This window comes from Saccostrea cucullata, unplaced genomic scaffold (assembly GCF_032062105.1).
Source record: "Saccostrea cucullata isolate Sc308-1 unplaced genomic scaffold, CSIRO_AGI_Scuc_v1 ctg319, whole genome shotgun sequence".
In the NCBI taxonomy this organism is placed as follows: Eukaryota; Metazoa; Mollusca; class Bivalvia; order Ostreida; family Ostreidae; genus Saccostrea; species Saccostrea cuccullata.
Genome location: NW_026920610.1, coordinates 182875 through 196452, shown reverse-complemented (window position 1 = coordinate 196452; position 13578 = coordinate 182875). Strand labels below are relative to the sequence as shown.

Genomic DNA, 13578 nt, shown 5'->3' with positions numbered 1-13578 from the left:
GGAGGACCCTGTTGAGGCGTAATGTAGTGAAATTTCCCATCAGCAACTCTCCATCACCTTTACATTGAAATTTTACAGCTAGAGCAATGGAAATGCGTACATAGGCCATTTTCAAGTAGCTTTAGCATCGTTACGGAAAAGGAAGGAGAGTTTATTTTTTGAAATATTGCTAAATTACTTATGATGAACAGTATAAAACCCTTAAAACTCCATATGATTAAAATGTTTTGTTCAACATGCAATTTTTGATTTCGCTTAAGCAGATCAAAAAGTAAAATAAGAGGTGCACAATGGCACTATGTAGTAAAGAATGTATTATTAAATTTTATTCAGTGATATAGGAATTGTGGATAAGAGATAGCATATAGCATATAATCTACAATACTTACAATCGACGAAAAATTGTGCAGCTGCACTAAGGAACTAGGCAAAATGATAGATGTTATTTCCTCCAATTACTTTGAAAATGTTCCGTCTGAATAGCATATTTCCGCAAAATGTTTAAATATACTTTAAGCAGGGGGAAAGAAAATCAAATCATTTTAGTGCATTCAAGAGATTATTAATAGTGTTGTCAATGCACACTTTATTACGTAGATACACAAACAACTTAAAAATTCTACCGTGCAAAATTTAAACATGGGCGGACAAATTCGGATGTACAAGTTCTACAAATGTATTTTTGAGAAAGATATTGAAACGTTTCGAAAGACGTGGCATCAAGCTGTGGACATAAAACCTAATCAAATTCGCTCTATCGTCCGCGTGGCATCAGATCAAGGATTTGTTCAAGGACTTCGCTTCATAGTACAGGAACAAGGTGCAGATTGTCTAGATCTAGATAAAAGTGATAATATGTTCCATGTTGCATGCAAAGCTGGACAAATTGAGGTCGTGAAGTACCTTATAACTCTGGAGGAATTTGACAAAAGTACGACAGTTTTCAATAATGGATTTTGGTATTTTTTATCCAGTTCGTCAGAGACAAATAATATCGAAGTGGTTAGTGTGTTACTGAGCAGTGGAAAACTTGACATTAATAAAACCTCCACAAAAGGCGTTTCTCTACTTTTTCAAGCAATTGAAAATCGCAAAAAACGATTTTCAGAATATCTCATTGAGCTGGGAGCCAAGGTTACATTTGTTGATACAAGTAAAGGAACGTGGTTAGGAAATATCAGCTGTATTTGCCTCTCAGCCAAAAAAGTACCATCTCTTCTTCCCGCTTTGCTTAAAAGAGGAGGAAATGCTAATGATGTCTACGAAAAAACTGGACAGTCAGTTTTGATGTTGGCATTTGAAAATGACGCAGATCGAAAGACGGTAGAAGAGATTGTTCGTGCTGGAGCAAATTTAAGCTGGAAAGACAAATATGGAAGAACAGTTTTTTCAATGTTAAAATCAATAGGTTTGGTTCATTTGTTTTCCAAGAATATGTCTGATCAGGGTGTTTAATAATAAAGCATTAAGTTTTCAAGTTTATAATTTATACTCAACATTTACTTTTTTTTTAATTTCTCCAGTGCTATTTGTCCGATTTCATTCAATGTTAAAGTAACATTAATTAAAAAGATGCAGGGGGTGTTCACTCCTCTATGGCACCTGATCCCACCTCTAATGTTTTGGAGGTCTGTCTTTGCTCTGATTCTACATGTATTTTGTATTGTTTAATCGACTTTTTAGCTTGAATACTGTTCGTTATCTTCATATTTCATTTCCTCTGTGGGAAAAGTTCATAGATGTTCAAAAATATTATTATTATTGACTTTCTATGGAACCAATGAAGTAACGCAATCGCAAAACATCCAGCAAGATTTTTTTCATATAGGAAATGAACGAGGAAAAATTTAAAATTCCGAGCAATATAAAAAAACAATATTTTACGAATGGTATCAGCACAGATACTTATATTCATGTACATACAAAACACACGCTCTTGTCGAACGTTAAAAGAAATTCATAATAACGTATTGAACAGGGAAGTCTGAAAAAATTTCTATGAAAGTCTTGAAACCGTTTCAAAGAGCTCTATCAATTCACTCTATATTCAAATATTGAATATAAAATTATTTAAAATGACAAAAAACATTAACACAATTGTCCACAAGGCAAAACTCAAACATCACAATAAATCGACGAGCTAAACAATGTGAAGAACTGTAGAAAATAGAATTAACAACCACTTTCTTAAATATCTTCAGTATTACTTTATTACTATCTAACATTCACAGCTATGCATTTTTTTCACAGGTCAGTTATATGGGGTATTGGATGCAGGGATCACCGTAGATGATATTGAAAAACAATATCATTTTTCTACGTTGGATTTCACTTTGTGCCGCAATAATGCAAAGAAAGATCTTTTACTACTTTTAGAGAAAGGCGCCAATCCTAACTTTTACTGTGACGGTGAAACTTCCTTGCTTACAAATGCATGCAAAGGTTTTTCTCGATCTGAAGAGAACGTTCGAATTCTTTTGCAGCACGGCGCAAATCCAAATCATGTTGATGAGAAAGGATTTTCAGTTCTTCAAAACATTTTGAAACTGGGTAATTATTTTCTTTACTTATTTCACATGTAAACAAAATTGTTATTGCATGCATTTATATATTATCATTAAACGTGTATAAAAATATAAACAGAAAACAGATAGTAAAACAATTTTGACTTAATAAGCAATATTCTTTCTGTAAGGTTTACTCTAATTTGGAAAGAAACCCACTGACTTCATATTAAAATCTTGGTGCATTTGATTGCACGTCAATAAACATTATAAGAACTTCTTCAATTTGCATGAAACTTGCTATATTGATGATCTTTGTAATTTTTATTTCCTAGAAATGTTAAAACTGGTATTATCAAACAAACTTTTAAAATTCTGGAAGATTTTTTTATCGATCTTGATCTCGGCAAAATTACAACTTACTAGGGATGGCAATTTGTAACTGGCTGATCGATTAATCGGTTGAAACGATGCTAATTGGTTAGAAAATCCGCAATCGGTTAGTTGGAATTCCTTCTGGGTTTTTTTAGAAAGGAAAACGCTGCATAGATTTTTTATGTAGTGTTTTCAAACATCTCATAATTAAATTTTTTGAGGTAATTATAGCTCTCCAGATTGAGGTCGCAGGGATATTGGTCAATTCGTAAAGTGTTAATTACTGTTTTAAAAGAACATGATATTAGCCGATAATCCTGTGGATTTTCAATGATATTAAAACATCCCCGTTAAGCACTTTTAATTATAGTATGTTTATATTTGCCGTTATCTATCAAATTATATTATTATAAAGAAAGTTGTATTTTAAATAAAGTTAGAGTTCAGACATAGTTCTAATTATGTTGACAATGCAGAATTAACTTCTTTAACACTCGATCAAAGGGGTATATTTAATCATGTTTTGGAGGTCTGTGTTTGCTCTGCTCCCATTTTGTATTGTTTTATGGACTTTTGATCTTGAATATATACTGTTCGTTATCTCCATATGTTTCATTCATGAAATCAAAATGTATAATATAGTGATAATTACGTACTTTAAAAAGTTCTTCAAATACAATTTTGTCAAACATTGATATTTTGTTTTGAGATACAAATTATATATTTATGTGTAATTTATAGGAAACTAAGGCACACACTAATTGGAATATATAGAATGGAAATTATCTAGGCAATCGCATGTTAATATGTAACAATATGTTATGAACCACCTGTGAAAGTTGTGCATTCAAATTTGATAACAATACCTATGGATATTGATTTAAACCGTAATGAATTCATGTATGAGCAAGATGATTTAGATATTCAGTGTGCTTTACAGTTGCTTAAACCACTTTTTTATGTCCAAAGGTACGAGTAGCAAAGCTGCTCTCCTACTTCTTGACTTTGGAGCAAAACCAGATGATAACTGTCTATGGACTATGGTGCAGGAAGCCTCAAACGATGACATGTGGCTTAGTTTAGGAAAGCGATTGTTAGAGGAGGGTGCAGATCCAAACGAAAAGTCAGAAGACAAACAATCTATTCTGTCAACTGCTATCGAAAGAAAATGCTTTGATTTGGCAGAAGAACTAGTAAAATACGGCGCCATTATCAACTATATTGACTATTCTGGTAGGTCTCCGTTGGATTATGCTTGTATATTAGGTAAGAATTTATATCTTAGACCATCTCAATTAATTGCTTACTAAAGAAGCAAACAAAATTAATTTTATTACCATAGATGATATATATGAAGTAGCTTTAGAAAATGATAATGTCTATGATATAGTTGTTTGAAGTCAAATTAATTTTATGTTGTTTTTTTTTTACACTTTATAACGTAGAAATAGCAAGATGTTTTATTAAAACACTGATGCCCTTGTACAATTTATGGTAGCTTATGGCAAGGGTTAAAATTACTGAAATGCAAGTCAAACTCAAAGATGAAGGTCAAAATTGTTGTTATCCAAAGGAAGGTCTTGTCACAAGGAAGACATCTATGAAAAATGAAAGCCCCAGTGCTTACCATTCAAAAGTAATGGTCAAGGTTAAAGTTAAAAAAAATGTTTACCTAACTTTAAGGTCAAGGTCAAAAGGTCAAAAATATTTATATCAAATAAAAGGTGAAGTATGAAAGTCCTAGCTCAAACTGTTCAAAATTTATGGCAAAAATAAAACCCTTTGGTACCAAAAGAAAAATCCCGACACAAGAAATACACCTGTAAAATATGAAAGCCATAGCCCCACCCAGTCAAAAGTTATGGGCAATGTTAAAGTTTTCAGACAATCAGACAGAAAGCTAGACAGACGAACAGACGGGGCAAAAACGATATACCCCTTCGTGAACTTCGTTTACGGGGGTATAAAAGTATATATAACAAAGTACAATATAAAAAATTTAAATGTATTTTGACGCCCTTAGACCACACGAGATTAAAACTTAAATTAATGATGTTATAATTCAATTTTCTGTATATTTCAAAAGTGAATACGTCAAGTGCATGTGTACGAATATTTATTTACAGGTATAGGGTTTAGAGAATTAAGATATTTAGGCACGGTCCTAAAATATCCAGTAAAGCTGGAGATTGGACACGTTTTCGAGCACATTGGTGTTCTGGGGAAAACTAGTGACAAAGCATACACTAGCAATAACCAACACATTCTAACTTTTGACGTAAAGGGTGTTTTCCAACTTTTCATCGCCGGCGCTGATTTGATGAATAAACGACCTGGGTAATAAAATATTATTATTGATTTTTAATATTTTATAAGGAACGAAGTGAAGTTTGTCTCAATTTACATGTATTTCTGTCACTTTATTCAGGATAAATCCAGTTTTAGATGACTTTGAGCGGGTTGCATACGTCATCATATTCTATGAGCGATGGATGGTTTTAGAAATTATTATAGTTATCTTATTATATACTAGTATGTTGTTTATTGCGATGAACCTATAGAGACCATAAATAAACATATTTTACTTTTTTTATTTTCTTTTTTTTTGCCTGAAAGAAACAGTCAGTTTTGAAAGAAAATGATTTGATAATAGACTCAGGTGACACACATGTTTCCTTTCCTCTAATTTATAGAACACATATTGTTATTTTGTATTTCAAATAACATGATCCCGAGAATCCCTTACTGTTTTTGTTTGATTTGATCTTAATTTTTATGATAATTTTGAACAATTGACATTTTTTGTATTCATAATGATAGCATTATTACAACGCAAAATGTAATAACAACGCGAAATGCAATAAACCTGGATTATTACATTTTGCGTCGAGATCAACGCAAAATGTAAAAAAGCAAAATGTAATAAGACAATTTTTATATAATTATTTTTAGCGTTATAACATTATGCGTCCAGATCAACGCAAAATGTAAAAATGTACTTTTTTGTTGTTACATTTTATTATTTTATTTTTGCACTGAAGACAAGGCAAAATGTAATAAAACAAAATACATTTGTTTGATTGTGTTTAACAAAAACGATCATAAAACTGATACAAATATATACATGTACCCAGCATGGGAAACACGCTGTACAAAATATTTAGAACTAAAACAATGAAACCAATGTTAGAGCTTTTACGGATATAAATACATCTAAATGTATCGTTTTTCTTACTAAGTTTAAGTGACTTGGTTATATTGAATACACTGTACTTAATCATAAAGCATTAATTTAACTTTGATTGGCATATTTGTTTTTGTTTGTCTACAATACTGCATGGAACAGTATGGTATCGTAATTGTCAATAAACCCCTTCCCGCTATATTTACACCTGCCAGTACAAACGAATAGTTTTTTTAAAGATTCATTGCATTTGTCTATATAAAAAAGCACACTGGTCAATATCCCCCCTCCCCCAAAACAACAATCCCACCCTCATGTACACGTTTCTAATTTGCAACACCTATACTTTAAATACATTTATTGAACTGATTTTAACTACATGTAGCTAATTAAATCCATATATTATAAAATTCATGAATTGTAAGAAATTGCATATATCTATCTTTATACCCCCACTTGAAAAGGGGAGGGTATATACTAGTAATCGGTATGTCCGTTCGTCCGTCTGTCTGTTACGCTTTGAGGTACTCATCTCTTATCCACAACTCTTCTCATACCACCGAATGCAATTTGATGAAAATTTCACAGAATCTTTGTTACATATTGCCATTGTGCACCTCCTATTTTACTTTTTGATCTGTCACATAGTTTTGGTTTCCAACAACAAAACATACTCCCACTATATTCATATTGGAGGCGGGGTTATCATTTAGTGAGCTCAGTGCTCACAGTACCTCTAGTTTTCCATTTCTTTTTGTCCCCCGCTTGAAAAGTGGGGGATATTAATTTGGGTCTGTCCGTCCGTCCGTCTCGAGATCTCTTTAAGCTTTTGCAATGAAATTTTGCATATCAACTCCCTATGGACTAAAGAAGAACCCTATTGATTTTAGGTCCAAAGGTCAAGGTCATAAATTCGCAAATTCTGTCTGTTATAACACTCTTGATTCCGCGCGATATCTCGAGAACCCTTTGAGCTTTTTACATAATTTTACATAACAACTCCCTGTGGCCTAATTATTTTGAGGTCAAAAGGTCAAAGTTCAAGGTCGTAAATTTATACATTATGTCTGTGTGTAACACTATTTTTTCCGGGCTATATTTCAAGAGGATTTTGAGCTTTTGCAAAGTAATTTTAGACCAAAACTCCCTAGGACCTCTCTCACCCCTCTCAAAGTGTCCCGTCCCGTTTGTTTTATTAGTATTTATTGTATTACATGTCGCTATTTTTAGCTCAGGGGCATGAGGGGAGTTATTACGTATAAAACAGATTCTCGGCGGACTTTATATTCTTATTACATTAGAACTGTTTAATAAAGGTTAAATTAGACACCATGCATTGTGTAAAATTTTGACAATATCGAACGTGAATATGTAAATACATGTATGTAACTTCATCTTTGCATATAATTTTTGCCAGCGTAAAGCAGTTCAGTGGTCTAGTGGTTTGTCTCTCGCTTCACATGTGAGAGGTCCATGGTTCGAATCCCGGACAATCCGTTTTCTTTTTTTTTCGAAATACTTTTTTTTACTAAATGATAGTATTCAATATGTGAAATGAAAAATTTATGAGGTTTGGCTTGTACAAACTCATAAAATCATCATCAGTGTGATAAATATTACATATAAAAAGAATCTTCTATACACATAATAAAGAATAAGCAATCAAATCTTTGTATGCATATTGACATACATGTATTTTATTTGCTTTAGTATACATGAATATATTTAATAATTCTACAAATTCAGTCAGGGGATCCGACTTTTTCCCTAAGCGGGGGACACGAATTCTCTGAATTAGCCAGTATTTTCTTTTCATCGGCCACTACTCTGTTGAAAATTGTACTCAATCTGGCTGACCAAAAAGTGTGTGATTATATTTTGCGTTCTTGCCTTTTGCTTAATCTCGACGCAAAATGTAACAACACAAAATATAATAATCCAAAAATGGTGTTATTACATTTTGCGTTGTTCTCGACGCAAAATGTATAACGCGAAATTTAATAATCCTAGAAAGAGTGTTGTTACATTTTGCGTTATTACATTCTGCTTTGATTTCGACGCAAAATGTAATAATGCAGGTTTATTATATTTTGCGTTGTTATTACATTTCGCGTTGTAACATAGCATTCCTTTCTTTTTTAGTTTGTTTCCCTTAGAATGTCTTAGAAGTCTCGCAATTTATGGATTATTTGAATCTATAAAATTTTTGATGCGTTGTGGCTGGAACATAGACACAGAAAAAAGTTGGATCAGAGGATTTGAAAATGAAGAAAATTTTAAATGTTCTTTTATCGTTGACGAATGCAACTACACAGCAGGAGTCAGTGTCGAAGACAGGGCTGCTCTTACAGCTGTTTTAACAGAAATCGAGAATGAACCAACAACTCTACAAATCCTTTGCAGATGTAGAATTCGAAAACAGCTTTCATCTCATGGTCAGAGTATTTTGCCATTAATTGAGGATTTACCAATTCCAACAAAACTGAAATCTTTTCTTAAATTTGAAGATCATGAAAATCCCAAAGAGGAGGAAGTGACAGTAAATGTTCAAAGAAACTACAGGTAAGTCGGACAACCGTCGCTTGATTGAGCACTGTGCACTAGCTTGATTTACTAACATCCGACATTTACGAAAACACACTACCTAAATGACGATAGACTGTCGACCGACTTAACAAATTGTCTTCCGATGGTCGGACGATGAGGTAGCAGAGGATAGTTTTTTGGCAATCAAAACGTTTGACTGACGGTTCACTTAATATTGAGCTGCTTTTAAAATATGCATTGGAAAATTTTAAATTCTCTCTACATGTAATAATTTTATGATCTAGTCCCTTGGGTAATTTGAAGCTTTTAGGAATAAAACATGTCCAACTTACACCATGAGCCCTAATAATGGCACACTGACAATCTCAAAAATTCATGTAATTCAATCCTATTTTCACTATTTCGCCGGAGCCGCAACTGTTTCCAGGCCCGTGCTAATGATCTAAGCTACCATACAAATTGCAGAACAACATTGTACATACCATTGAACAGCAAGGGATAATGGCTCAACCATCTTGCTTTCAAGCTACAATTCATCCTATGAACCCACCCCGCTTTTCTGGTAAAATACCGTAAGAGTGATTTTTATCTTAGTTTCGTATTTCTAGTCCACATCCCATAAACAGTAGTATAGTGACACTAAAGTGTCATATTTCAATAAAATATACAAGACCACCAATTGCTACCATAAAATATTATAATAGCTATAAAATTACCTATAATATACATTAAAACCTTACATTTCTCTATTTTTTATAAGTTTTTGCCGGTACTTAATCCTAAACTTTCCTCTGCCACCTGATCTCGTGTTAGTCGACGGATTATTCAACGACTGTTTAAATTGAGGGAATATATAATCGACGCAGAAAAGTTATAACTGGGCTAGGTCTATTGCATAGACCTCTCATAAATGTAACCTTAGGGTTTTCAAGGTATAGCCAATGCAATAGGAAAAAGATGTGATTTATAATCATAAAACATTAACTATTCCTTTTCAGCAGCTACCGTTATGATGATTATGATGACTATGACGATTATTACGATAATGATGACAATTATTACGATAGTGACCGCCAGGAGATGATTTTTGATACCGAATCAGATGAATGGATACCAATATGGTGGTATGTCATTGAATTAAAATCAATTTGATTTAAATAAATAAATATACACGCCCTTTTAAAAGAAAGTTCGTGCACGTCTGTCTATATGTACGTCTCTCTGTTACATCTGTGACTTGTTTTTTTAAACTCAAACTAATTTAAGCATTAGCCGACTAATATTTTGGGACATGTCTGGTGATGCGTACTTATATTGGTCCTAAAAATCGTAAGACGTGGTCTGGGAACCAGGATATCATCTTCCCAAGTCAAGTGTTCTTGATCTGCTCCGCTCCACATAAACACTTGACCGTCAAGGGTTTATGTAGAGCGGAGCAGATCAAAAACACTTGACTTTGGAAGAGGCCAGGATATGTATAAAAAAACTGTGAACTCATTTGTTCCCCATGGTAATACTTTATTGTATATTGTCAATAGAACATATCAACCAATCATTTCGAAAATTATGAACTAGCTACTACCAAAAATATAGGAAAAATTCAGGGAAGCAGGGTTTGGGAGAAAAAAGACTGTTTTAAATGCCCATTTATGTCGCAGAGTGGAAATAAATAATTCTATAAAATTATAATTCTGTACGTGCTCAAGGGACCCACAATCATATATTCCAAAAGTTTAGTTATCTACTGTCTAAAATGTAAGGAGAAGAAGAAGAAAGTATATCTAACAGAAATGGATTGTTGCAACCACTATTGAAATATGACCACTACTGAAATTATTATTTCAATAGTGATTGAGAGTCCATTTCAAAATAACAAACACAGATTGCAACTACTATTGAAATACGACCATTATTAAAGTAATTACATGTATTTCAAGAGTGGATGAGAGTGCATGTAAACACAATACACAGGTAGTAACCACTATTGAAATAATTATTCCACTATTGAAATAATTAGTGGTTGAGTGCATTTCAATAACAAACATAGATTGCAACCACTATTGAAATACGACCACTATTGACATAATTATTTCAAACTGGAGGCGATTTCCCAGTTTTAGTAATGGAGCCAGATCTGACGTTTTCCTGGCACGTAACTTATCAAAATCATAAAAAAGGCCTGGGAAATATCAGATATTTCGGATTATCGTTATACTTGCGTTATTCAAAAGAATCACAGTAATCAATAGTAATTGCAATGATAATTTACAGTTAAATCGTGATAATTATAAATTGTAACTCAAAGTTTAAAATCTTGTAGAGCACATTATTGTTTGTGATAATTATTTAATGAAATCATGTAATTTAACAACATACAATGTAGTAATTATCTATTTTTGGAGACTTCTTCATTTCACATAAAATATTTTGATATGTCATGTATGTACAACTTTTCCATTATCTTTGTCTGCAATATTTAATTCTTATTTGGTCACTTGAGTTATACTCAGTTTCGAGTTCTCAAAGACATGCACTCACGACAGTATCATGTTGATCTTTATAATAAAAGTTTTGAAAGTGAACAAAAGTGTGAAAGTTATCAATATAGTTAATTATAGTTAATTATAGTTTTCAATATTTCAAACTTGTCGCTTTAGAGTTGACGATATAGTTTACTTTGTTATCTACAGTTTTCCACATGTACATGTATATTTTAGCCGGGGCTTAGACTTCAAAATGCGTGAATGTACTGCAAGGTCGAAAGTTAATACCGTCAGGAGGCATTCAATATTTTACATACTCATGAACTACGAACAAAATGAAACACTTTTGGACAATTTTGTTTTACATCCAGTTGCAATAATTCGAGAGCCTGAAGTGAGAGCCTTTGCGAGTAGAAGTTTGTGTCAGGAGTGGGGTTGGTTTCACTGAAAATAGTATGTATGTTTAACCGCTATTATATGCACAAAAATATTTATTCATGAAACTTAAATATGATTTTGATATGAATATGTTTCAGGTAGAAGGACACAGGCAATATTATGAACGGATTCAATGAATGAAAAAGACTATACACCTGTAAAAAAGTAACGTTTTTGCTGTGGGGTAAAAACTTCAATGTTTTGATTCTGTTTGTAGTTTACTCTGGTAGCTGTGTTTACAATTATCACAGAATTATTAGTAAAAAGAATCGTATACATTATATGTAATTGTGTATTTTTATTAGCCCACATTAACTAAAAGCTCAAATGGGTTTTATACCGATATAACATGAACCTTTTACATTTACATCGAAGTGAAATCCAGACAACTTTGGCATTTTATTTATTATTAAGAGCTATTCCCTGTAACCACTTCAACTTTTTTGCTACGCATTGTCACTGATTTTGCTGAAACTTAGTCCTTGATACAAGAAACATATATCAAATAATATTTTTGCTATGGTAAACGCCGGAAAAAAAATGAAAATTGAGATTTTCAGCTACTTTAAATCTTAACTGAGCTTTAAAAACAATAAAAAGCAAACAAACTATTCTCATAAAAACATGACACCTTGTTGCCACTTATACAGTAAAGAATTCGAAACTGCTTGAAATATATCTTTAATTATGTGGTAACCAAGGGTACATTTGGAATGCATGTAAAATGCTAAAGTATGCTGAATAACGCTCGGTATTCAATAATGGAAAGTGTTACGAGCTCAAACTCAATCAACAACTAAAAAAATGAAAATGTATATATATACTAGGTATAAGCAATATTATTCAATAATTAACTTTTATGGTTGACATGGTAACACAGTGTAACCATGCAATATCAGTGACTAAGCTTGGTTTAATACTACTTTCTTAAGGAAAAACATGAAAAGTCAAGACTAGCAAATATGCATCCTATGAACCTTTTAATACCAACACCATAAGAAAAATTGGGATTAACCGCTACTTTGTGGTGTTATCGTGGAAACAATGTACCGATGGCTAAAAGTTTTTTTCTCCATTAAGAATTAACATTTAATTTAATCAAGAAACACATTATATGATTCACCTTAAATAGTACTTATCTGGTAGAACTAAAGTTAAATATCAAATATTGATAAAATTTTATGTAGAAAACCACACTGTAGCAAGAAGTCAACAATGATCGATTTTGTAAACTTTAATGTTAAACCCTATTGTAGCTTCTTGCATCCACTTAAAGATTGGATGATAGTCAAAATTAAAAGTCAGGTTAAGCGTTAATAAATATCAATCATAAAAGTTTTGGAAATTTTCATTTAAGGTACGTATAAGAAAAAACAATATATTTTTCTGATTTTTAAGCATATATTTTCTGCTTATTTTCTTAGCAACGCTCTACATAAAAATCTGATTAAAATTTTTTTAAAGGGAAAATTAGACCGCACCAAATCTTTCAAAATTGATCATCAGTCTGTTTAATATAAGATACTTTGAAGAAAATTTCTCTCACATCACAGGCAATGAGTGCCAGTCCCCTATTTTGAGAAAAAAAAATTGCTGAAAAAACATGTAGTTATGTATTGTTATAGTTTGCAATATGCTTGATTAAAAGTTGATTAATAGAGTATCAGTGCATGTGGATTTAGATAAATGTGATGTTCATGGTATATTATTGGTGGTGTATGCATTTGTTATATATTTATCTGAAAGCTTATTAAGTGTGACATTCACATGTGTATGAAACTTCTTTTTCAACTGTGGCATAATATTTCTGTAAAACTGGTTTTTTTTTTGTAATGTACATTCATGTAATAAATATTCTTTTCAATAATAGATATAGAAGTCACCTTTTCTTTCTTACTGAACGACGATTCTGAATTCGCATTTATTCTATATTTCATTTATTCAAAAAAGATGTTATCTTATAACATGGGTTTCCAAAAACCATTTGCTCCTGTTTTAGCTCACCTGAGTCACTCAGGTTTAAATTTTGAAACTATTTCAAAAACTC

At 32.1% G+C, this 13578-nt stretch overlaps 1 protein-coding gene across 1 annotated transcript; it reads left to right on the top strand.

The window, feature by feature from the left end:
- Positions 1–600: 600 nt before the first annotated feature.
- Positions 601–11751, top strand: LOC134253074 (putative ankyrin repeat protein RF_0381). Its single transcript, XM_062735589.1, has 7 exons — positions 601–1408; positions 2251–2550; positions 3849–4145; positions 5006–5216; positions 8206–8625; positions 9609–9734; positions 11630–11751. The coding sequence occupies exons 1-7, from the start codon at positions 640–642 to the stop codon at positions 11631–11633; spliced, it is 2127 nt and encodes a 708-aa protein (XP_062591573.1). The 5' UTR covers positions 601–639; the 3' UTR covers positions 11634–11751.
- The last annotated feature ends 1827 nt before the right edge of the window (positions 11752–13578 follow it).

Bases quoted from the DNA above. Each gene is read 5' to 3' on its own strand.
- LOC134253074 (XM_062735589.1), top strand. From the start codon at position 640: ATGGGCGGACAAATTCGGATGTACAAGTTCTACAAATGTATTTTTGAG. The intron at 4,146-5,005 runs GTAAGAATTTAT...ATTTATTTACAG, and splicing joins GGATTATGCTTGTATATTAG to GTATAGGGTTTAGAGAATTA. The intron at 5,217-8,205 runs GTAATAAAATAT...TTTCTTTTTTAG, and splicing joins TTGATGAATAAACGACCTGG to TTTGTTTCCCTTAGAATGTC.